Source organism: Pocillopora verrucosa, chromosome 14 (assembly GCF_036669915.1).
Source record: "Pocillopora verrucosa isolate sample1 chromosome 14, ASM3666991v2, whole genome shotgun sequence".
NCBI lineage: Eukaryota > Metazoa > Cnidaria > Anthozoa > Scleractinia > Pocilloporidae > Pocillopora > Pocillopora verrucosa.
In genome coordinates, this window is record NC_089325.1 from 13,184,590 (window position 1) to 13,211,511 (window position 26,922).

Genomic DNA, 26,922 nt, shown 5'->3' on the forward strand with positions numbered 1-26,922 from the left:
AGGAGTGCGCACGTAACAGAGTGTAGAAGGGACTCTGGAAAATTGACTGCCAATGAACTGCCAATGCAAAGGGGATAATTATTCCCCCTCAGCAGGGAATAAATAGTGTTCAAGTTAGCTAACGAGCCAGAAAGTTCGGTGTCCCTGGGCTTAGCGGCAGGAAGCGAATAAAGCTCTTGCCACTTCTCAGCACGGAATACTTGGGTCACATCACTCCAATTATTTGGACAGGTTTTCCTGACAGTTTGCCGATAGCTTTTGATACTCTTATCCTAACTGGAAACACGCATTATGAGAGTTAACTATGAGTTTAGCGTCTTGCCCAAGAAGGCATCAAAACGCGCCGAACTTTTCGGTCCGTGGTCCTGGATATTAGAGACCAGGTCTTTACGTCTCCTGCCCTTTAGTACGAAAGGCTTTAAAGGCAAAAATTAAATACATGTAAGAGCGTAATGAGTGCGTCGGACAAATAAATTGTATTTAGGAAAGTATGTTTGAATATACATATAATGGCGTGAAACAATTATCAAGTTATTTTTTTTAACGTAGAACATTGGACTTCAGAATCCGCACGTATGAAGTAATATTCCTCGTGTGGGACCACGATGTTTTCCCTTCGTTCGTTACAAAAGGAAATGAGCAAATGAGCTCAAAATATACATTTTAAGTTCTATTTACACTCTTTATGGCAAAACAGCGACACAAGTTAAATAGCTGCGTAAATGAACAAACATTCAAACATACCCCTCAAGAAATGACAAAAAATATAAATAATAACTGTACAATTCTTTCACAAGTCTCGAGACCCTAACAAATTGAGAAATACGTAATTTAAACAAACTGGAAACAGAAAAAGAATTTGAGATAAACACAATGTTTTTAGGAACCCCAGCTGGCTAGTAGGCTTCATAGAAAGAGCAGTCAAGGAGTTGAACTCAGAGGAACTGAAAACAAATCCAGTGAGAAGCAGAGAAGACGGCTTGAAGCTGGGACCACCAGATTTTATAAGACCAGCACCCTAATGATTCTCGGTGTCTTAATGAATCCGGAATCACGATGAACGTTTTCTGTATCCTCCTTCCAAAAAATCGTTATATCATCCTGCATGAGGATAGCGACAAATGTCCATGCCTTTCCTGAGGATACGACTACGAGCGTCCCAAGGGTGGATGCGGTAAATAAGTATCCTCTCCCGGATAAGGTGGCGGAGGCTCTGTCGGATATGTGTAGGGAGGAGGAGGCTCCATCGGGAACGTATAAGATGGGGTACGATAGCCCCTTGTGGAGGGTAGGTATAGGTTTATGTTTGCAGCTGGGTGAGGCCTTGATGCACGAATAAATTGGCGGCTCGAGTTGTGTCTTATTCTACATCTTAGAGCATGAAGAAATTGCCGCCTTGGGGTTGAACTTCTCCGACGTCTTATGATGCTGCAAGCCATACATATCAGTAACAGAAACAGCGAAACTCCCCCAATGAAAAGGATGGTTAGAACATCTAAGGATAAAGAACAAAATGAAATTAGTAACAAGCCTTTTAGTTGCCTGCAGAGCAAGCGTCCTATCAGGGCGCGTTAACGTTACAAGGTCGAGATCGTTTATTCAATCGGTCATGTTAAATTTAGAGTTAGAGTGAAATACTCTTTGATTGGTAGCCCCACCCCCTCCCCTCTCCTGCTTTTAGACCGTCGCCCACCCCCTTAGTACAAATTTCTTTCTCTACCCAGCCTTCCGCTGCTGTAAGAATTATGAAAAAAGGCAGCTGCAATTTTCACCAAGAAAATACTGAGTACTCGATAGCCGAAATGACCCCTGATCTGCAAGCTAGCCTAAAATTGGAATCTCAGCCCCCTCCGTTACAACAGCTAGCATAACAGTTTGTCTGCGTAACATTTAAAAGCTAGGCACGTACTTTTAGTGGGTCTCGATGTGTTTGCTAAGCACTTTGAAGTGTCATGGATTCACACACACCCTTACCAAGATGTAGAGGTCTTAACACATATGACTAGTTGTCATAGCTTATTTCTGTGAATTTGAAGAGACCTTCAATAACCAGCGAGAAGGTAAGGACTTCAGAAATCAGCGGTGTTTACAAACTAAGCAAAAATAACGACGACGACAACAACAACAACAACAACAACAACAGCAGCCATACAACAAGAAAACAGCAATACCACACAAGGAGGTTACATACATATCCTTTAGGAAGAAGTTGATGTCATTATTATTGTTGTTATTTTTATCTTTATTGAGCTGATTTATAATGTTCGTTACAACAAAAAGTCATGCTGTGTGAAGTGTGGACTTACTTGCTTTGTGAACCTGTTCGAACTGAGCTTTAAAACCACTGCAATTGCCATGATTATCTTCGTCAGATCGAAACTGAACCCTCAAGTAGCGGCTAGTGGAAGAAACGTCGCTTGGAAGCGATGCTCCACATAATTTCGTTTTCACTTCACTGGCGGAAGACCAGCCATCGTAAATTTGAACATAATCTTCATCACAGCTCGAAGACCATTCCACGTCGAAGGCAGTGAAACTAAGTTTAACCAGCTTTCCATAAGGCACAGTTATGACCCAAGTACAATTAATACTTTTGGGATACTTCGATGGGTAAAAGGGACTCTCAAACGTTCCTGACGAGCCCTCTAGCTGTAGATTGTTGTTGTTGATGTTACCTGGGAAACACTTCGTTTTGTTTCTAGCAGCTAAGAAACATAAAAGGCAAAATAAGATATACGAGTTTCATTAACTTCCTCATACGCCATAAAGTGTTCACTTGTAACAAGAAAATCCACACAAAGGAAAGCTGGCGCTGGAGGCTGAGAAAGATAGAATCAGTTTTCTTTAATTTGTAACTCGATGCATTCATTCCATTAAGCAAGCTCAAAAAAATTAAAATTGTAACGCTTCAGGGCTGGAACTAATCTTTTCAGTTTCTTTCCAAAAACACAAACTGACGATTACCCTGGCCACAGAGGATCAGTTGGATTCTACCATACTACGCATTAAATCACCACTGATTTCCCTTCACTTAAACTGCGTCGACGTCTCCAGATCAACAACAGTCAAGGTTTATGGTGTTCCAGAATATTTGGTTGAACTTCTTTAATCAAAAAGAGTCTTCATGTAGTTGTTAGCCATAAAGTCCTCAACTCTTATCAGCTCCCTTTTAAGTAGCAATCTGCACAATGTTTTTTTCCTGTATCTCCGATCCAGTACAGATTATTGTATAACAATTGAGAAGCTGGCTGCATAACCATTATACACCGAATTTCAAGTTGTATAGGGAGTTTCACAATACATGCAATGCTCGACATTCCAAGGAAACATGCTTCCTTGCAATTGTACTTGCCTAAATCTATAGTAATTGGAGAATCATAGTTTATCCCTGGTCTCAACCTCATCTGTGAGGAATAGTCAATGCTCCATTTCTACCAAAGCTAAAACGCACTTAAAGCTTTATTATGTTAAACACGGAGTTAATGATAACTTGAACCTTTCATCAAAGTCAGTTTATTCCAGTTTCTGTCACTGACTTTCATTCAGTTAGAGGTGGTTTAACTAAACATGTTTTTGTGGTGAGAATGGGGCACGAGACCGACACTTTATCGCTTCGTTTGATTAATTGTTATAAGAAACAAACGGTTTCCTTTGTTCTATCTGAACAACGCAAAAACATTTCTTGGAATCAACGCACAGCCCTGACAAAAATGCAAAAATGTTTCCCAACCGAATTGTAGCTCGGAAGAAAAACAAATTATGTAAATATGACCAAAAATAGTTATCAACATCAACAGAGCAATTAATGTTTCGCGCCGACATTCAATGGTTATACACTCGGCGCTTTTGTTATCAAAAACTGGAAGCTTCCATTCCAAATTATAAGATTAAAAGTGATGTTAACTTACCGTAATTTTCAGCACTTGAAAATCCAATCCAGGCCGCAAAAATCAGACCTGAATAAGTGGATGAGAATAGCATAAAAATGAAAGAAGAGATCAGAGTTTTTTTAAACTACGTCGTTATCAATCACTATCTGTAGCATGCATCACTAGTTTGTGTTGTGGTTCAAATCTTAATGTTTCCTTTGTTCATAGCTAGTATGTTAATTAGTAAGGAAGGATCACGTTCGTCGCCTGTGATGTGCAAAAAGCACGAATCAACTCTCATGCCATAGATATTAAATATTAGTTTCAGTCAAATCAAAGCTAATTACCGAAAGAACCTCCTTGGCTACAAATAGTTTCCTTTCATCCACTCGTGACAAGACCTACAAGATTTTTCTCGAGGAGAGCCTCGAGTTTTAATTAATTGTACGTGATATGAACAGGTCGGGCCAGGAGGCAGATTAAAAACAACTACTTAAACATGCACATTTTCTTGTTGAGAGTTAGTCTTCAATTATCATTGGATCTAACCTGAAATGTAAAGCTAATGAAAGATATATTTACTGACATGGAAGGGCTCGTTGGAAGCTATGTTGTTACTCAACCGAAAATCAAATAATATCATAATAAATTCAGTGTGATCATTTCTTTACATTGTAGCTTTCACTACAATTGTTCAAAACATCTCTGGTGAATTAGATAAATTATTTGCGTTATCATTCGGTTAAATTAACTTCTACACGATCACGAAAAATACTGGAAAAAAAATTGCAACTGATAATATCCGCCCGAGGAAATAAGTTTCGCTTTTAGCTGAGATATTTCGTTCCATCACTACCTGGAATAATTTCCATGCATCTCAAATGCATTGGAAACCTTAATCGCAAGCTATAATCAAGTTCAGTTAACTAGTAAACATTCCGTTCTTGGGAAAAATGTTAATAACTCAGTAGGCTTAATTCTAATGCCAGTCATGTCAATCACGATTTCAAGCCTTTGAAATTTTTAACGGCGTTATTTACTTCTTCAGATACTTCGCATGGAAGAAAAAAATCGTAGATTATAATCCGCGTCACCGATATAAAGACTGATATCTATTAGTAGATATCAAGTTTGATTCATAGAAACTCACCCATTGATGTTAACGACTCCATAATTTATGTTGTGCGATGAAAGAGTTAAACATGTCAAAGACTCTCGTAAAGTGTTACCAAAATTCACGTCACCTGCTAACGTCTTTTAAGGATGCGGTGGGTCACATTCTTCATCGACCATTTCGCTGAAGTTTCAGAACGTAGCGACCAAGATACACAAAATGATTATACCCAAGTTGTTTTCTAAGCAATTTTTGCTTTCATTATTGATTGGCACGATGGGAGAGAAAGATTTGGGCACTAGTTAATCACAGTCACGCTATTCAAGGGTCACAAAAGGCCTGAATCTTAATAAGTGCTCTTAAAATCCTTTCACTCCTAGAAGTGATTAACATGTAACTTCTCCCCATAAAATCCATAACGTGAATAGAGATCAGGTAGAGAGAATAATTAAACTTATCAGGTAGAAGTTTTTATCTTGATCTAACACCAAATTCTCGTAGCTTATTTATAAGGAAATGTTTAACAGCTAGAGGGGAAATGAACAATCAGATCTTAGAAGTTTAAGGGTTAAAAGAAAAAAAGAAGAGCAGAGGTGATTTCCGGCGTAATTTCTTTTAATTGCTCATTCATATACTTTAGTGGTTGCCATATTTTCAGTTTGAGAAAAAAAAAATTTATTTATTTTTTGATAGTTCAGGTTGTGTAATTTTCCAAACAAATGTTTAGTGTTAGACGAATTCGTGGACCGAGGTCACCTTGGATGACCACAAACAACTCCCTGGCAGCGCGCAGCCGGGAACATAGTTTATAAGAGGCTAAATGAAAGGACGCACGGGATGGGGGAGGATTTCATCCAGCACTGTCCTTAATTTATAATAAAAGGCCTTCTATCGGGTAATTGCAACTTCTGCCTTTGTTGTTGTTGCCTTTGTTTGGCTTTTATAATGGTCTCTGATTACCAAACTTGCCCCTCGCAAAAGGACTGGCGGTGTTAATGCTGCCTCAGTGATTTGATAACAAGTGAGCTGACTGTTCAGGATTCGTCGAGACCGGAGCATAATCCACTCTTGGGGATGACTCATTGGCTCCAGACTGAGTAGGACGGGATGTACGAGACGTGGTCGATGCTGGTGCCATTGGAATTCTTTCTACCCCAGCTCCACGTCGTTTGTTACTTCGTGTCCTCTTATACACCATAAAGCAAACCACTGCAATTACTATGACCATCAAAGAAGATAAAACTGCGACAACGATGGCCAATGATTTGGGCTCTGAAAAGAAAACAAAAGAAATCAAAATTTCATCTTGGGGAGGTTAATTAGTCATTTGTAGATCACAAAGGAACAAACTGCCAAACTATAAGTTGGTGAATCCTCTCATTTTCCAGCAAGTGTCATTGTAGCTTGCAAGCAGGCTATCGTCATTAATGCATCGGTACGAGCGTTTCTTCGGCACGGGCGTTTCTTCGGCACGGGCGTTTCTTAGGCACGGGCGTTTCTTCGGCTCGAGCGTTTCTTCGACACGAACGCTTCTTCGGCAGGAGTGTTTCTTCGGCAGGAGCGTTACTTCAGCAAGAGCATTTCTTCGGTACGAACGTTTCTTGGGCACTGGCGTTTCTTCGCTCGCGAGAAAGTACGAAGCCTTGAGCAATGCGAGTTGGCGAGAGATGTGCGAGGGGTTCAGTACCCACTATTTATGCCATATCCCCGAAAAGTCCCGGCCGGGTATATGCGAAGTTATGGGGCATAAGTGAGCAAAAAGATAAAAAGTCCCCCCCCCCCCTCCAAAAAAAGAAAAAACCCCTTTCATTAGCTCACGCTTGTAACGCTCCTAAAAGCGCAAGGACAACACTTTTAAGTCATCTCATTTTGACTTTAGATTCTGAAAAACGCCTGCCGAAAATAGCTGCATGTACCTCGCAAATTACAACTTACTACTTATAGCTTTAAAAGAAGCCTTGAATCCAGTACGTAATACATCAGGCTCAGAGTCGGAGTTGAATCTGACCAACATATGCCGACCAGTTGACTGAACTTCGCGTATGACAGAATCTCCACAGTATTCTTCTAAAGTGCGGCTCTTGTTAGTCTCTCCATCAAAGATCTGCACAAAATCAGAGCACCCAATTGGACTCATATCAAATTTTTCAAAGCTGAGTTCTACTCTCTTTCCCTCCGGTACGGTGATGAGCCAAACACAGACCAAATCCGTGGGGTAATACTTCAGAGGAGTTTGTAATGTCCCCTCTGTGCCAGTTAACTTCAGGTTTCCATTATCGGGATTCCCCAGCAAACAAACTTCTTTGGAACGAGAAGATGCAACAGGTTCAACTAGATTTAGTATAAGAAAGAAAATATGTTTGAGTGAAATCTGGAAAATGTGGACACCAAAAGGACAGGGGTTCACAAAAAGCGGCTACTCGGGAAATACAAATCAAAACGAACAAAGAGGAAAAAAAGAGAGCGAAAAAAAAAAGGGTCTTCATGGTATAAATGGCCTTATTATTGAAACAATCTTCTGCCGTCTCTGTTTCAAGAGCCACCCTCTTAGAAAGCAAAATTTAAAATAAAATAAATTATAAAAATGCGTGTGCCTGCTAATCTCCAACTCATCCCCCTAACCCTGCTTATCTCTAACTCATCCCTCTATTCCTTGCTAAAATCCGACTCTACTCCCCCAGCCCAGCTAATCTCCGAATCATCCACCAACCCTGCTAATCCACGATTCATCCCTCTCCCCCTTGCTTATCGCTGACTTATCCCTCATGCCCTTGCTAATCTCCAACTTATCCCCCAGCCCTGCTTATCTCCGACTCTTCCCCCAACCCTGCTAATCTCCGACTCACCCCCCCAACACTGCTTGTCTCCGACTCATCCCCCCAACCCTGCTTATCCGCGACTAATTCCCCCCAACCCTGCTAATCCCGACTCACCCCCCCCCAACACTGCTTATCTCCGATTCATCCCCCTAACCCTGCTTATCTCCGACTCATTCCCCAACCCTGCTAATCTCCGACTCTTTCCCTAACCCTGCTAATCTCTGACTCTTTCCCTAACCCTGTTAATCTCCTACTCATCCCTCTCCCCGTTGCTAATCTCCGACTCATCCCCCACCCTGCTAATTTCCGACTCACCTGGTTCATCCCGAGCTCTGAATGCAGCACTAAATCCACCGGTTATCGTCATGATTTCACCCGATCTGAAACGAACCATCATGTATCGACCAGTCGAGCGAATTCGTTCTGGTATATCGTACCCACACAATCTTCCTTTACTATCGCTAGAGCTGTCCTTCCCGTCAAGAGCTTCCACATAATCTGGTGTACATTTTGAGGAGGGACCCTTCGGTATACGAAACATCTGAAAGCTTAACTCGATTATGTTTCCTTCAGGCACAACGATAAGCCATGTACAACTTAAATGTGGATAATAACGTTCTGCCGGGCTTTGAAGGGTTCCATAAAAACCACTTAATTTTAAATTGTTGTTGTAAACGTTTCCAGGATAACAAAATTCCTCGGGATTTCCAGCTATGTAAAAGGAAAAATGAATAAATGAATAAATAAATTTGTGAATAAATTAAAATGAAGATGAAAATGAAAATAATAAAAAAAGGAACTGAGTTATAGTTATACGTCATCCACCGCTTCAAGTGCGTCACCTTAAGGTGACATTTTTAAAATTGCTTCCGCGTTGTGAGAATAACGCTCGAGGTGTTATCTTTTCCCTAAAAATACCTATACAAAAATGAGTGTTTTCTCAAATTGTGAACACATTCTTCGAGAAATTTTTAAGTCTTTCGAAGTAATCCGGGATTTGTTTGGTTTTGCTTTGCCTAGTCATGTGATAGGTCCAGAAATCTTGCACCACTTTCTCAACAAATCTAATAAAAAATTAAAACCAAAGGCGACTTGGTCACACACGTTTTCCAACGCCTCAGAGTCTCGCAAAAAGAAAAAAAAAGGCTTTCGTTGAGTTTAATGAGCATGATCTACTCACATAACAGCACAACAGCTCTTACTGGTTTCGCGAAATCAGGTTTATGTTCCAATAACCGCTAAAATAGTGAGGTAGAAAGGTAAAGTAGAAGTTGTATCCGTAGGAAGTGGCCCACCCAGCCTTAGCTTATCCTAGTTACCATAGCATGAAATGACTAGGAGTATCACTACTACCCCCTGGATGGGATGCTAGTCCATCGCAAGGTTACCCCTACCCCGGCACCCCCTCCCCTTGCATTTTATAAGGCCTCCCTGACAATTCGCTGATACCCATTTACACTCCACATGGGTGGATAGGGGTACTGTAAGAGTACAGCGTCTTGCCCATGAACACAACTCATTGACACTGCCAGGTCTGGAAGTCAGACCACTCGAGTGGGAGTCCACCGTATTAACTGCGTCTCCCGAAATGGTGAGGTGCATTTACAGTGAGTTACTCCGGAATAATTACATACGCCTCTGAAGCTGAGTCCAAAGAAAAGCAAAGTATTGTAAATGAATAGATACTCACGAGGATCTAAAGCCTCGAACCGTGCTTTGAAACCTCTCCGTTTATAAAACCAACTGTCAAAACCAGAATGAAACTTCACCCACATGTAACTTCCAGTGGAATAAACATCATAACGATAATTTACGTCAAAACGTCGTAGCTCAGGGCTTCGAGGTGATTTACCATCGCGTATCTGGAAGGCATCATCAGATTTTAAGCTAAAATATTCAAAGGTAAGCTTCACTCGTTTGCCAGCTGGAACAGAAATAAGCCAAATGCATGTCCAGTTTGTTGCGTAAAAAGCTGGATAATTAGGGGTAAAGAAGGTACCATTGAACCCCCTGAGGTGAATGACTTTATCACTTGATGAGCGACAAATTGAAGCTGATTCCTCTGCAAATACAAGAAACAGCGAAACTCTTTGAAGCGATGTTAAAACTATCTCCTCTCAACTTTTAGCCAAAGTAAAAATTGCACCAAATTGTGACTGAAAGATATCAATTCAGTGGGAATACGCATACACAGTGCAACACTGGTACTTTCGAGTGGTTTATCCTAGAAGTTCCAACATGTCGCTTGTATTATCTTGGTGTTAACAGGAGCCTTAACGGAGTCAGTGAACAAAGAAAATAGAAGTGACATTTGGGAAATTCCCTACTATTTGCAAAAAAGATTTGCATTGAGTACCCTGCATACAGTAAAATTTACAGTGTGTATGCACATTGTCATCGACTTGCTATCTTACAATCACAGTTCTATGCAATTCTTACAAACTAAGCGATTTCGAATTTGGACGCAACCACACCTTACAAACCGTCCAAGCCCTCCCTTCCGCGCTTTTAGTAGGGGTTGAACCCCTAGAGGGTATGCTTCCTGATGTTAGAAATAGCTGCACTTTGACTATGGCTACAAGTTGGAATTGATCATCGCCTAGCGAAGAAGTAAACATAGGAACCTGTGAACTGAAACATCACATCTCATAACCCCACCCAATAATTTCCCTCGCGTGTGATTGGTCTAAACGCGTCATGTGGCCAACTAGACCCCGACTAAATCTGGGAATATCCAACGATATTCCTCAATTTCAAATTAAATTAAGATGGGAATTTCGCATTGAAATAAAAGGTATTTCGGTCTTGTCGAATAAGCCTGCAGACATAACTTTTTCACGATAAGGTAACTTGCGTTTTCTTTAAACGGATCTTCCAAAGAAACTTCTCTAACGGTTCCACAATGCAAGTGCCCGAAAGATTGGACGCCATCTACTGCTATTACTTACCTTTATTAACAGCTGAAAAACTTAACTTAAACCCCTTGCGATTTGTGTAACGATCTGTGCTGAACTCGACAAATATGTGTCGTCCAGTAGAATAAATTAAATCAGGCGGAGTCGCGCCACAGTACGCGGTTCCAAGGATGTTCGAAGTGGTGTCATTTCCATCGTAAAATATAAGTTTATCCCGGCAGGAACTGTAAAAGTACATGTCTCCTGCCAGTTCGAAGGCCTGAAATGTTACCTTAACTATGAGTTCACTAGGTGCTTCAAGTATCCACTTACAATCTTCATTGCTGTCGTACGGCGAAGGGTAATTTGGACTCGTGAGTGTTCTGACGGAAGATTCGGAGACATAGAGTACCTTGGCATGATACGGACAAACTGAAAACGTAAAAAAAGAAGACAGATCACTTCAGAATTAAAGATCAAAATTTACAAGGCACGATGAAAGTTATTACAAATTCATTTATAAAAATCTATTTAAAAAAAATTGGCTACACTGCGCTTTAAAATTAGTGTTTAACCTCGGTTGTCTTATTAGCGTACGTATAACTCTCTTAAATTAGGCAATTCATTAACTTTTTGAACCTTAGAGTGACTAAGCTAGCAAGAGCTAAACTGATAAGAGCAACTTTCTATTGGATTTGAAAGTAAAACAGGATTACTCTATTTTCGCTTTACTTCCCTTAGGGTTATGATTGGTCTAAAAAACTCGCGCCAATCTCTCAACCAATCAGATGCAAAAGTAAAATCAAGCACGACTTGGTCGCACGCGCCTTCCCGCGCTTTAAGTAGGTTGTTTCCCATTGGCTCTTAAAGGTATTTTCCTTTCTTCTGATTGGTTATTGTGATTATTTTGGTTTCGGTTTTATCACTTTAAATCCAAAAGCACTCTATAAACGAACTTGCCTTCGCGGAAAGAGATTATCTCATCGAAAGTGGGCACGAACGATTCTTATGCACGAGTTGCGATACATCAAAAAAAAAAAAAAAAAAAAAACCAACGATTGAGCGCAGCGAAAAAGTGAGTTTTTTGATGCATCGCAATAAGCGAATAAAAATCGTTCAAGCGCTTCCCATGGTATGAAGTTTTTACTTCATACAAACCGAGATTTTTTTCACATTTCAATTCAAAGATTGAAAGCGAACTGCTGTTAAAATACACTGTTCGTCCAATCAGAGACGCGAACGATAGTGCTTCACAATGAAAATCTGAGTATGTATGAAATAAAGTATATTCTTGCATACTGTAAGTTTCCTCAGCTGTGAACGTGGCTGTAAATCCAAGGTGCCATGACGTTTCATTGTCTGTTCTGAGTCGCACCACGATGTACCGGCCAGTTGAGTAAATATTCATTGGCGTTACAGAGCCACAGAATCTGCCTCTCCTCACACTAGAACTGCTATTCCCATCATAAACCTCCACAAAATCCCTTGGGCATCCCCACGGATGACGATCAGATTCAAGGTGAAATCCAGTAAATACTAGTTTTATAATTTTGCCTTCTGGAACAGTTATAAGCCAGTCACAACTTGAATTCAGGAGCTGGCCCTCAGGACTTCGAAAACTTCCACTTAGGCCATTCAATCTCAGGTTGTTATTATTGGTGTTACCAGGAAAACAAACCTTTGTAGAGCTGTTGGCTGCAAACAGAATTTACACATGTTAAAGAAAAGAATTTCAAAACTGTATTTCCTAGGCTAGAATAAGCACTTGATTATGGGCCTTCAGCCTAATAAGAGCCCTCCCCCAAGACTATCATGTCAAACAATTACAATCCTCTTAAATGAACCCTCCTCCTCCTCCCTCACTTTATTAAATAGTAAGGGTTCAAGGAAAACCTGTTTCTATTGCCTCTTTATATAAGTCAGTAAAGGTTAATAGTTTCAAGTCCCCTTCCTTTCTAGATTAAGCGCCCTCCTTCCAATTCTAGATTAGGTGCACTCCTTCCAATTAGCACTCTCCTTTAAGCCGAAATTTAAAATAGGCAACTGGGCTCCTCTTAAAGGAAATGCAGTATTTACTCCATTTGTGGTATCTAAAATTGGTGACAAAAAATGATGACACATTGACCTTTCCAATCAATTAATACTTCAATTTTATCTTGTTTGCCCTTTATAAATTAACCCTTTAACTCCCAGAAGTGATTCACATAAAACTTCTCCCTACAATATCCATACATTCTTCAGCAAACAGGTAATGAGAATATTCAAATTTATCAGGTAGAAGCTGCTGTCTTGATCTAGCACCAAGTTGTCATCACTAATTTAGAAAGAAATGTGTAGCAGCTACAAGGGAGAATTAACAATCAGATCTTGGGAGTTAAAGGGTTAAGCCATTCACTCTCTTTCCCCCTCCTCCCCCTCCCCCCCTTTGAACTTTTAGCTACATACAGGCACCATTGAGGAGGGGTCTCATCAATGATTTTAGGTGTGGTAGAAACAGAAGAGTTATTCTACACATAAATAGAAATCTTTATGCACAATGTGTCAACTGATTTTAATGCTGATTGTAGGTAGTTAAAAAAGATGCCTTGCACCTGCTGAGCTACACAAAATAAGGAAAACTATGGATGAACCCTCTCTTGAGGTGAGACCCAAAACATTTAATTTTTCACTTGTACTTCCTTAGTATATCAGTATGCAAACTTTCCATACTACACTCTATACATTTCCCAAGGTGCTGACAAGGAGAATTCGTTTAACAATCAAGAGCTTCTTTAGTTCATGATCATTTCCTTTATTCTCACAACCTACATGTGTGATTCTGGGATGATATCGTAAAGAAAAGAGAAAAGGTGCTAATCACTCGTAAGGCTCAACCCTTTAATTCCCAAGATCTTATAAGTAATTCTCCCTACTGTCTGCCATAAAATACTCATGATTTCAATTTGGAGAATTTGGTATTGGATCAACTTGTAGTCCCCTAAACGAGTTTTCTTCTATTCTACTTGTCTGCTTGATTCTGCCACCCATGGGAATTAAAGGGTTAAAGGGTTATGCAAACCTTCCATTGCATACCACACAAACATGTTGCATCTCACCATCTTATAACATGCCTGAGAAAATAGATGTCAATGTAAAGATCATGTGGGAGAACTTCATTTTGAAAGCAAATAAATTTGGATAAAGAAAAAGAATGATATTTTTATGTCTTGTCACAGGTGCGGGACAAATAACACCTTTCTTTATTTATTGACTGAGCTTAACCCTTTAACTCCCAAGATCTCATCAGTAATTCTCCTTACTGTCTGCCATGTAGTTCTTGTGATGTTAGTTTGAAGAATTTGGTATTGGATCAACTAATTATCCCCTAATTAATATTTTTCTTTATTCTCATCACTTGTCTGGTCAATATTGTACTGATATTGTAAGGAGAAATACTGTCTTGGTCACTCATGGGAATTAAAGGGGTTAAAACTTACCATCTTTCTAATTCTTTTGAATTTGGATAGTTTACACAATTTTTCAAACTGTGTTATAACAGACATTACTGCTTTGTTTACATTTTCTACTCTGTAATATAAAATGTTTACATAAAATTAAGGTGGGAAATGCAGTGGTAGTATTTTTTGGGTGCTAAATCCAATTTTCATTCCCTATCAAGAGGCTCTGTTTGCCACCTTATAAGGATGTTATGTTGGGCTCTTGGTCCCTACAATTTACCAACAAAGCACTTCCTTCCCCTCAGAAGTTTTAAGGGATTACCACCAAACTTGTGGAGAGACGAAACTTGTGAGGCCAGTAATGGCTAATGTCATTCTGGGTCGAGAGGTCTGGGTTGGAGAACTGTGTGGGACAATGCCTTGTGTTCTTAAGCAAACATATCACTCTCACAGTGCCTCAGTCCCCCTCCCAGGAGTACAAATAGGTAGCGGTGAAATATCAGAGAAGCCTGACAAATTGTTGGGAGGGATAACTTGTGATGGACTGGCATCCCATCCAGGGTAGAGTAGTGATCATCTTAATCCCTTCACACTAAGGAAACTGCAACAATCTCCAGCAGTACAGCCTTTACCTTTTTATTCCAGGCTATGGTCATGATAATATGATAACTTACAATGGTTGAGCTGGACTAAATTACAGGTAGCCATTTCATGTTATAGAAACAAGGATGAATCCTAGGAAAATCATTGGCACTGCCCTTGCTGTTAAATTTATGCATCATGTCATCATTATGGTTGGGTTATTTCATCTTCAGTTCTCTCTACTTCCTTTCACTGGACACAAAGTTAAAACTTACCAATTTCCTGAGCAAATGTGATTCTAGCCATCAAGGAAAATAGCACCAAACCTGTAAAAAAAATTCAAAATTCTCCATGAAAAATAGAAGGACCATAATCAATTTCAAAATTCACTTTGAGATATACAGGAAACAAGCACATGTAATTTTCATGAGTTGTATTAGCTTAGACATTTGACGGCTTCTCATTCAATATGAAATTATTGATTCACATCTTTTAAAAAAGAAGAATTACTCTTCCTTGTTATAATTAAAGTGGTATTTTCTCAGCCCCCTTTAATCACAGCATCACTGAAAACTGATCATTGAAAATATCATCTCCCACAGCCTGGCAAAAATTTGCATGTGAAAGGAGAGAGTCTCAGAGAGTCGTTTGAATGTATCACTACCAAAATTCCAAAAATCTGTCAATTGAGCCCTTGTATACACTTGACAAAAGTGAAATTTTGTCACATTCACAAATCAAGGTTGTGTTGAGTTACAAATTTTTGGATTAAATTATCCTGTCACTATTCCATTTCATGATACAAACTGGATTGTTTTATAAGGATATCCAGGCCTGAGAAAAGCCATAAATGCATACATGTTAAGTTGTGAGACAAGATTCAGCCCAAAACAAAGATGTCACCAATCAAATCTGACACTTAGCTAAAAGTATCAATGTACAGATTAATCAAGGTGTTTAGGACTGATTTCCATGAAGGAAAACCACATTAACCCTTTAACTCCCATGAGTGACCAAGACAGAATTTCTCCTTACAAGATTGATACAAAATCAAGGGGACAAGTAAGGGGAATAGACCAAACTTTCAATTAGGGGATTATAAGTCGATCCAATTCCCAATTCTCCTAAGGAACACCAAAAGAGTCGCATGGCAGACAGTAGTGTGGATTTCTAATGAGATCCTGGGAGTGAAAGGGTTATGAACTTGGTCAATCAACACCTTGATGTCTCCATACCGCCTGATATTGAAAGAAGAAAGTTATAAATCTGAACGGATCATTTTCTTTCGATTTTCCGTAACCTACCTTCCTGAACCTGCGGCAAATTCTTTTTTTTTTCAATCAAGCATGAAAAGACACTATCATTGACTTGGAGGTAATTTTAATATTAATTTTACGTATAAAAAAGGGGAAAATGGAGAGGATTTATTGTGAAATGATCAAGTCAGAGTTTCAAGGCACCTTGCAGCCAGATTTATAACCTGATTTGCAAGCTGGTTCAGCTGATCGACACTTCGTCGTTACGAAAGATGTTTAACTCCATTACTGACCAGAGGTGGTGGTATACACCACTGCCGACCATAAGGAATAGACAAACTTACCTAGCATCATCCAGGCTTTGGTAATTTCTACTGCAATGAATTTCATTCTATTCTTTTCACGATAGCAGTGTGTTTGTTTTCGAACATGCGAGTGGACTGGACACAAGACACTCAAATAAAGGTACGCAATACATACAAAACAATAACATTTCAGCATCAAAACTCTTAGACGGCATCTAATGTCTACTCACAGTAATACTACTGGATCATTCATTTAGGCCATGGGAATAAAGGAAATGACCCCCAACTTGGGAATCTTTGATTTCTAAAACAAATTGTCCTTGTCAGAACCGAAGAAAACGTTTATCGAACAGTACGGAGAATATGCATACTGATGTTTGGGTGTAAACAGTTAAGAGTTAAGTTACTAAGTCCATAAACTCTCAGAAGTTAGTTTTTTGTTTCAAAAGGAAGTTAAGCGTAAGTAAAAATATATATCCCGTTTTTCTTAATCCCTTCATGCTGAGGAACCACTAACCACTTCCGTAATATTTGAAGAACCCATGGAGTTTCAAAGGTAAACTTCTCTGATTTTCTCGTTTTTCATAGCTTGGTTGAACGAGTGTGCCCTGTGGAGATACTCCTCCCTCCGAAATACTGTTTTGTTTTTTTTTTGTTCAGAGAACGATATAGATATAACTGAGATAGAGGAGGGATTGTTTTAACTCTGCTCATTCTTTAACAAGATTTTCGACATCTCAGTATTTTGACTTGCAGTCTGCGTCTAATCAGGTAAATGTATATTTACGTTGTCAGAGTTCAGTCTATGGCGATCAGAGTGAAAAATATACGTCATTAGACAATCAAGTATGATATTGAAGTTGTAAGAAGTGCGTGAGAACCTGCCTTAAAACAAAACAAAACAAAATTCAGAAATTCACAAAAAACACCACGTAATGGCTCTTGAAAACACTTATTTCAATCACGAATCACTAACTTAAATAATATACAGTCACTATATTGCACGTAATTTTGCCTCGTCAAATGACGAATAGAAAGCCACCCATGATAACGATTCACTCCTATGCACCTCTGTGTTTTGGGGGACCAGTAATTTTTATTTTATCGTTGGAGGAAGGGGGTGTAGTCGGAATTTTTTTTTTTTTTGGGGGGGGGGGATCACATGGTTTTCAGGAGGAATGGCGAGAGGCTCAGTTATCACCTAAAAAATTCAAAGGGAGACTATGGAAAATTGACTGTCAATTAACAGCCAATGAGGAGAGTGTATAAGAATATGAAAAAGCCTTATGGGGGAATCAGGTAAATTTTTATTGTGACACAACAAAATCCTCCATTCTCCAAAGACAATTAATAACAACCATCAACCACTTTACAAATTATCATACCTACTGAACAGTGCAAACAGTGCATTACTGTTCCCAGACGGTGTAAAACGTTGCCAAATTGTCTTTGTAAGGTGTATTTTTTGTCCTGTTCGAGTATGTGATAAAGGCTCTAATAGGCCACTGTCTCTCATGAGCTATCCCCCCCTTCCCCCACCCCCACGTCGAGAACTTACAGCCCCGAAAAAATAAAAACTCTTGCACTGACTGTGAATATAAGAAAATCATATATGTGAATTGCGGTTAAAGAAACGAATATGGAAGCGATCTTCGCAGTCACGAACACTACTTAAGCAGTAGTGAAAATAAGGCCTGAAAAAAATTAAGGCCTGTACAGAATTTGAACCCATGACCTCTGCGATACCGGTGCAGCGCTAACAAGCCAACTGAGAGCTGGTCATTATGTTGATCCCAAATAAACCCATGAATAACCATGGTTCAAATCGATCGTTGACCAATTGAATCAGAGCATAACTGAGTTGATAATTTAGATGAGCCACCGTAAAGAGTTTTCTAAAGCGAATGACGAAGGGCTAACGCTCAAAACGTCAGCTTTAGGAACTCTTTACAAAGGATAATTCACATTACCAACTGAGTTGATGAAACCAAATTATCTTGTACCACACTGGTACACCTGTGGTGCTGGGTCGGTGGGAGAGTATAACACATAACGTTCATTTGCACTGACGAAGGGCTAACGCTCGAAACGTCAACTTTGAAACTCTTTACGATGGCCAGTTTACATTATCAACTCAGCTTATAACACCAAATTATCCTAGTATCTTGTGCTACCCTTACCGACGCAGCATCAAAATTTCTTTAGAAACTTACCCCCCTATATTCCATTGAACGAAACTGTTTTTGGAGTTCATTGCAGCTTTTTCAGTGGATTTTGGGAGGTTTAGAGCCTTTATCTCTTTCTTACAAGGTACAGCTTGGGTAAATAGTTTGTTTCACTAATGTAATGCTAAATTATAGTTAAGAGAGTCACTGAAGAATGTGATAACTGCAGAGGTTTAAAATAAAGTCGCCCGAAACCTGAATCATGTTGCCCGAAACTTCAGTCATGTCGCCCGAAAAAAAGAGTCAAGTCGCCCGAAGAAACAAATATTAAAAAAGATCTGAATTTCAGACTGCTAATAAGCAATAACGCTGAGAAATTTTTATCACTAAAGCGCTCTTTGTTTCCGACGACACCATGAAGATTCTTAAAGCGTTGTTCGTTCCTAACAACAAAGGGAAACGTTGTTCGTTTCCAACAACAAAATGCAGTGTTGTTCGTTTGGTATGTAATCGTTTCTTACTCACGGACGTTTCGTACGCTTGAGAAACTTTTTCTTGGTTTCTAACAATACCATGAAGAATTTGACTACACAGAAATCGATCGTATGCTCGGAATTGAAATATGTTTGAGTAACGATCCTAAAAGCGTTGTTCGTTTCTAACAACAAAGGGAAGCGTTCAAAATGTACTCTCGCGGGCTGCCGACGCTTGAGTCTGTTGCCATGGATATGATTCCCCTGAGGGCGGATACTGCGGAATCTGTTCTTCTGTAGGGTACGCTGGCGGTAGATCTACCAAATTTGGGCCTTCTGAGGGTGGAAGATTTGGGGCTGTCGGCACCGGAGTATAACCAACTGGTCGGGGTCTGGGAGAGTTTGCTGATGGGGCAACAGGAACGCGAGGGGTAGAGGGAGGAGAGTGGTCGGTCACTCCCGCGAGTTCAGTTGCAGAATCTGACCTTGCGACTGTTGACATATGAACTGTACCTCTGGCGGCTTCATTGCGAGGCTTTTTTTTTCGCTTTAAACGTTGCACGAGTAAGCAGGCAACCACCATGAGAAGAATCACACTGAGAACGACGACCGCGATGGTCAAATGCAACTGTACAGTGTTATCTGCAAATAGAGAAGAAAACATCAATTAGCCTTTGAGCTCGTCATTCGCTCTGCGAAAGGGCTACCGCTCGAAACGGCAGCTTTAAAAACTATCTATAGTGGCCGGTATGCATTATCAACTCAGTTGATAGAACCAAATTATCTTGTGAGCTATAAACTTTAGATGAGACATACACTCTATCACAAAATAGTGATCGAGATAAATTATACACCACTACTAAACATATTCCTTGAAGCAAGGAACCGGGTGAGTCAAGAGGTAAAACTAACATGAAGTGAAATTTTCAAGTTAGTCAAACCCACAATTGACAATTTTTGCAGACATTTATACCACTTACGGCGTGGCAAATACCCTCAACTATAAATATAAATTCATTTTTTCAAATCGGTTTGGAGCAACGTGCAGCTGAATTAAACCACTGAATAAAGTGAGCTCTCGATATTTTGGTTTTGTTACAAATTTGCAGCATAGTTTAAGACTTAGTGCCTTTGATTTCATCTTAAATAGAAAGGTATGCTATCCTCACAAGCTCAAGGAAACCAAAATTACCCTAAGATATGAATCATAACTTCGAGAACTTCAAGCCCCAAGCGCAGGATAACGTACGTGATCTGGTCAGGATTTTAACTTGATTGGCTGAGAGTATAACGTGACGTTTCTTGACGAATCAAAAGCGTAGTGAGACAAACCAGAGAAATCCTAGATTATTTTCGACAATAAAATGAACAACGGGCCACAGTTGTTGGCAGTTTGGATAACGCTATCCACTGAGTAAATCTCCATCCGGAGGTTAGCGCAAGAAGTTTTGTTATCATATATCTAGGGGATGGCGTGTTATCCAGTATTAAATAGCATTATCCACGCTGCAAACATCTGGGCCTTTAATTATATATAATGAAAATAAACAAAATGCAATCCAATCTATGTGATCCACATCGATCAGCAGTAATGAAAACTACAATGCTACCCAATAATAAAATTCGCATTCCAAACTCACTCTTTTTCTCGACAGCTGTGAACGCAGCTTTAAATCCAGTGTAAAATGGTCCAGATCCGTCGGATCTAAAAACCACTCTCATATGTCGACCACTCGACCGAATAATAGGTGGAATTGTCCGATCACAAAATTTTCCTTTGCTTTCGCTGTCAAGATCTTTGCCATCCAGAACCTCTACATAATCCCTTAAATCCTCACCATTGCAACCACCTAAGCCCAAGTCGAATCTCTCAAAACTGAGTTTCACAATGCTATCATCTGGCACAGTGATTAGCCAATCACAATTCATATTGAGTGGATAGTACTTCAGAGGACTTTGCAGCGTTCCTTCTAATCCAGTCAGTTTCAGATTTACATTTTTGGTGTTTCCAGGTAAGCACTGCTCCTCGCTAACAACTAAGAGCGAGAAGAAAAAATCAAAATCAACTGTATTACCACTTTTTGTAAGTATGGGGCTTCGCTGCGTGTGTTTCCCGCGCTGCGAGCTTCGCTATGAAATGAAAATTCAGTATTTCCTACATGGGACAGCTATTGTAAATCTTTTGCGCGATCTATCCTATAAACTGATTTAAAACAAAGCTTTCTAAGATACACAGATAAACTTCAATGATGCTAGAGTAAAGCCAGAAGATGCTAGGTTTGTTAATTGGATAAAGTAAAAATGAATTCAACAAATATTTAAAAAAACGCGCATGTCATAACTGTATCAATTTTTAAGAAAAGAAAATTTCTCAAAGGTCCCTCATTTGTACGATCCTAAAAAATGTACTTCATTTTTCTGACAAACAAACAAAAAAACAAACAGAGCTAGGTATCATGATCATAGAACAATTTTCGATTGAGTGAGTGTCGAAAGAAATCCGATATTGCTTTGGGTTTGCTCTACTTAGGTCATGAATTGCTCCAGAAAACTCGAGCCATCTTCTTACTAACCAAACAGCCTGCAAACGAAAACCAATCGCGTGTTACCGCGCTTTTAGTAGTTTGCTTGTTTTTTCGTTTAGTCCTCATTGGCACGATGACGCAAACATTTGTTATGATTGACAGTCCACTCAGATCACTTCGGTAAGTAAATTGAAAACTGCCATAAAAGACAAAAGCTAACTTACTGGGGTCTACAGCTTCAAAAGGAGCTTTGATACCACGACTCGTCTTGCCATCAGAAATGGAACGAAATTTAACCCACAAGTAGCGCCCAGTGGAATAGACATCAAAAGGCATCTTGTAGCCACAATAAATGCCAAGTAGTTCGCTGTCAGGCCATGGACCATCCCGTATCTCCACAAGATCTGCACCCATGGATTCATCATAACCACAATATTCACCATCAGCATGCGGCTCTTCAAGGAAATAAGGGGTTTGGGGGAGACTGAATTTCTCAAACATCAATTTAACTCTTTTCCCAACTGGAGCAGTGATTGTCCAAATACAGGTGGTGTCATCTGGGTATGGGATCGGAAATTGTGGTGTATATAATGTACCAGATGAACCATAAGGCTTCCTGATCTGACCTTTGGATGGGTTGCACAATCCTAACCCCTCCTCTGGTTAAAGAGAAAAATAAATAAATAAATAAATAAACAAATAATAAAATGGGTTTAATAAAGTAAGAAGGCAAGACAATGAATTAATAAATATTAAAAATTAACATGTGATTGCAGCACTCATGAAACATTTTCAAGTCATGAATGACAGCTATTGATCCTTTAAACCTTAAGAGTGACTCACATCTTATTTCTTCCTACAAGGTCACCCTGGAGTCACACATTATTAGGTCACGAGAATAAAGGAAAGATTACCAACTAAGAAGCTCTTGATTGTTAAACAAGTTCTCCTTGTTAGCAACTTAGGAAACCTGTAGAGAACAGTATGGAGAATATGCATACTGATGGAGCTTGATGGGAGCCTGACCCCTCCCTACCATTTTCAAACCAAAACTGTCAGGCAAACCTGAGTGCTATATGTTACTATTGCTGTCAAACATTTGTTTATCATACAGACTGCAGCACCCATCATTTACCCATACTACCCCCCTAGGGTTATTATCACAAAGGCCTCATTTGGGGTCCTTTCACAGCAAGAGATGACAGATAAATACATCACAGACAGCAATAGACATCAGACAAGAAACACAAAGTGCTTGTTTCTATTTGCCATGCAGTTACAGTATTCCAGTACACTCTAAGTCAAAGCCTTTACCCATGCTATTTTTCTCAGTAGTAATACTGTTATATCATTCATCATGATCAAAGAGATGAAGGAAATCTGATGATTGTCAAACTAAGAATCTTTGTTTGTTTAACAAGTTCTCCTTGTCAGCACCAAAAGAAATATAAGGAGAAGACTATCAAGAGAATATGGATACTGATCTTAAGGTGTTAATTAATCATTAAAAGGTACTTAGTTACTTTTGTGGGTACCTGCTTTTACTGCAGAAACAGTGACCTCGAATCCCTTGTATGTATTAAAGCTATCACTCTGGAACTCAATGTACATTCCATTTTCAGTTGAATAAATAACCTCAGGGTAAATGGTATCACAGTATTTTCCAATAACATCACCACCAGATGAGTCACCATCCGAAAATGTCAGACTATCAAATGGGCAGTCTCCTGATCCAGTGTTATATTGTAGATCAAATTCATTGAAGGTTGCTTTTATAATAAGGCCAGCATCTGAAGTACTTACTCGCCAGATGCATTTCTTATCATTGTCATAGTCAAGAGGAAAGTTGGGACTTGTTATAATTGCTTTCACAGATTCTGAAACTGTAACTCCAGTACCATACCATCCATCACAGGCTATCATGATTAAAAAAACAAAAAAACAAAACAAAACAAAACAAAATTGTCATGTAAATCAGTTTCAAAAAATATACTATGCAAGCCTAGGGTAATATTATAAACAAAAATTCACCAAATTAAGTGGTGGCCGTTTGCCACCAACACTGAGGTGAACTGTTGTATTATTATACACTAAAATAGTAAGTTAGTATAACACAAAAAGATGATTTTTACTCATTTCTTTCAGTAACAACTGAATTACAATGTTTTCAGGCCCAAATCCCACACATGTTGTACCAAAGTGAACAGCAAAGGTTATTTTGAGTATGATTAGCCAATCAAAGTGTGCCTTCAAAGCTACCCACTGTGTGAGTATTTAACATACTAAATACTCATACTATTACAATTGGCCAGTAGACAAATAATTCAACCTAAGTACCCTTTAATTCACTGAAGTGATTTATAAAAATAAAACTGCTTCCTGACAAATAGCGGCATGAAAAGTAGCCTTCACCTGGTACAAAAATATGCTCCAAAATATCTCATTGCAGTATAAAAATTGATGGATATATAGAGGGGATACACCTGGATATTTACCAATTTTAGCTGGGACATAATGAGTCATTACTGAGGCCTTTGAATCAATTCTATATCAGCAAAAATATATAATGGGTATGATAATGGTTCATTATCCAACAAAGAGAGATAAAAGGAGACAACCTTTTCAGCCAAAATGTGTATGTCTGGTATTAAACATCAAATTCTTTGAACTTACAAAAAAGTGCATAACAACATCATGCACTACCAGGGAAAGTTACTGATCAGATATTTGGAACAGTTTCACCTCATTACAATTAGAGAGGGGATCAGGGGATGATTGGATGGAAAAATGGTTAATTTTATTAAAAATGTTCCACATACAGAAGATAAACTCACCAGAATCCTGAGTAAATACACCATGCATGGATAAGAAAATCAACACTAGAGCTGTAGAACAGAAATTATTCAAAAAACAATGGTTAATTAGTTAGAAAAAAAATATATTCATTTGTTTATTGTCTGATGTATAATGTAACATTAACTGCAGTTTCACTCCAAAAAAACATCCATGCAGGCATCCACACCCACTTGTATTTCAATCAAAAGTGTTGACTGTTAACCAGTGATTAAAGTAAATCAACACTGGTAAATTTATCCAACACACTGCTATCATTTAGTTAACAAACACAAAAATATGTGAGTAGGATTATAGCCTAAGAGAGCAAGCCCTCATCATTACTGCTGTGTGACTTGGGTTTCTCCTTTTGCAGGAAGATTAGGCACAAGTTGAAAAGAGGTTTTCCAGGGTTCAGGCAATTCATCTCAACCCATTGTAAACCTTGTACTGGCGCTTGTTGTTCAAGGCTGTTATTACATATTCCACAAGCAATGTAGTGCCAAAGTGCTGATTATGAGGGACTAATAATTATTTGCAAGCTAGTAGAACAACATCAAAATGCTCCACGCAAATTAAATGCTCTAGGAATTAAACTAAAATGCTCCCAGCAAGACTTTAACGGTGCTGTGATCCTAAAGTTTTGTTATATAGGCTGGAATACTAAAAGCCTAATTTTTAATTTATTTGTATAGGACAACATTTCTTTTTTAAATCATTTGTTAAGAGAGAGGTTTTAATATGTTCCAATCCATGATTCGGAAAAAAATATCATAATTGCTATGTAACCATCATGATAGCAGCTCTGAAACTCCTTTTAGTTCTAATAATTATGTTCACAGTACTTTAACCCTTTAACTCTCAAGATCTCATTAGTAATTCTCCTTACTGTCTGCCATATAGTTCTTGTGATGTTAGTTTTGAGAATTTGGTATTGGATCAACTTATATTCCCTTAATTTATATTTTTCTTTATTCTTATCACTTGTCTGCTTGATATTGTATTGATATTGTAAGGAGAAATTCAGTCTTGGTCACTCATGGGAGTTAAAGGGTTAACTGACCCTGATGCAGAAGAGGATGTTGGAAGCCAGTGCCTTGACCTAACCCTTTAACCCTTGAGGGTGACCATGAGCACCTAATTTTTCACCAGAGTAGTTATTATTATCAATTGAGCCAATTGATAACATAAATTGGCCACTATAAAGAGTTTAAAAGCTGAGTTTAAAAACTTTTGGCTTCTAAACTCTTACAGTGGCCAATTTACCAAATCAAGTCAATTGATAATACTTAATTATCCTATTATTCTCTCCCACCGAAACAGCACCACAGTTTCTTTAGAAATTTACGCCCCTTAATTTCTTACCAGTTATTAGGTATTCACTCCAGAATCAAAAATCAATTATAGGCTTGTAAGAATTGAGGATATCATGGTACACTTGAAATTAACGTTCTTATTATTTCTTCCAGAGTTCTTCTTGTATTTGCCGTAGGAAATGTATAAAGAAAAGTGCAGAGAATTAAAAAATGCAGATCTTAGGGTCTAAAGGGTTAGATGATGGTAATTAAAAGCAATTAATTCACCTGAGGACTGTATTAGATGAAAATCAATAAATAAATTTATCAAAGAGTCATTGATAGAAAACAAAATGCAAATAATTTTAAATAACAGTCAGTGAATAAGCTATGAAACACTGGTTGTAGAATCTCTTTTTGCGAGAAAAGATTATTTCTCAGGAAAATAATTTAAGGCTTGGCTTCTCCGCCCCTGCTTCCCTGCTACAATTATAGCCTCAGGCTTTAAATGGTCTGCTCTGATCTGATCGTTTGAAACAATTTAATAAGGAGCTTCTGCATGTTGCACATCTGACAGTATCGAATGGCCAACTATCAAATATCTTTCAGTGTTTCAATCCAACGCCAGATTTCACCTTTACGAAACCTGTTACAAAATTGATACGTTTTTTTTTTTTTTTAATATAATTGTATATGCTTGCAACTGATCGGCAGGTAACGAAAATTCACAATTGACAGCCAATTTGCAGTCTACTAACACCCTGTGTTGGATTTCACAGTAATATTTTAAAATAAATTTCACTTCGGTTTCCAATGGTAGGTTAGTTTTCAACCACTGCACGGAAGACTGTTGTACCCATGCTAACACAAACTATCAGCTGTCAACCGAATTCAGCGTGGTGCTGAAAAGCATACCCGGAGTCACGAAGTATTAACACATGCACTGAACACATAACAGACGAATGAAGTACTTTGTAACATGCTAAGAGACAAGATAGAAAACTTACCCAAAAAGTGGCTGGCCGTGACGGCTTCCATACCCATAAATTTGATTATTTCGAGAGAATCAGCACCTCACCTGCCCTGTTCACACCGATCATATGTAAGGATTCTAAAGGAACTGGGAACGAAAGAATTGGCCCGCAATGCATAATTATAAGCTTGGCTAAATCTACATATCATTGAAGATAGTGAGCGCTTCAGTCAAAAACATCACATTTAACATTCCGTTCCTTTAACTTCGCAGGTGCTCCTACCGATTCATTGATTGTCGTATACGATTTTCATTAAAGCTTGACAGAGGATTGGCTACATTCTCTGCTCCAACAAGCCTTCATCACTCTGATCTCTCTCGTC

The 26,922-nt window shown here is 38.8% G+C and overlaps 2 protein-coding genes across 2 annotated transcripts; both read right to left on the bottom strand.

Annotated features, from left to right (window-relative positions):
* Window positions 1-457: 457 nt before the first annotated feature.
* Window positions 458-16,401, bottom strand: LOC131768486 (cubilin). Its single transcript, XM_066161743.1, has 11 exons — window positions 16,316-16,401; window positions 14,991-15,041; window positions 11,996-12,391; window positions 10,751-11,128; window positions 9,493-9,864; window positions 8,118-8,513; window positions 6,919-7,314; window positions 5,989-6,255; window positions 3,909-3,956; window positions 2,307-2,705; window positions 458-1,495 (listed from the first exon to the last, which is right to left on the bottom strand). Exons 1-11 carry the CDS (start codon window positions 16,359-16,361, stop codon window positions 1,149-1,151), a joined length of 3,096 nt encoding a protein of 1,031 aa, XP_066017840.1. The 5' UTR covers window positions 16,362-16,401; the 3' UTR covers window positions 458-1,148.
* A 1,159-nt stretch (window positions 16,402-17,560) lies between these two features.
* On the bottom strand, window positions 17,561-26,675 carry LOC136278348 (exoskeleton protein RP43-like). Its single transcript, XM_066161921.1, has 6 exons — window positions 26,574-26,675; window positions 24,274-24,324; window positions 22,975-23,355; window positions 21,664-22,098; window positions 20,555-20,950; window positions 17,561-19,556 (listed from the first exon to the last, which is right to left on the bottom strand). The coding sequence occupies exons 1-6, from the start codon at window positions 26,608-26,610 to the stop codon at window positions 19,120-19,122; spliced, it is 1,737 nt and encodes a 578-aa protein (XP_066018018.1). The 5' UTR covers window positions 26,611-26,675; the 3' UTR covers window positions 17,561-19,119.
* Between the last annotated feature and the right edge of the window lie 247 nt (window positions 26,676-26,922).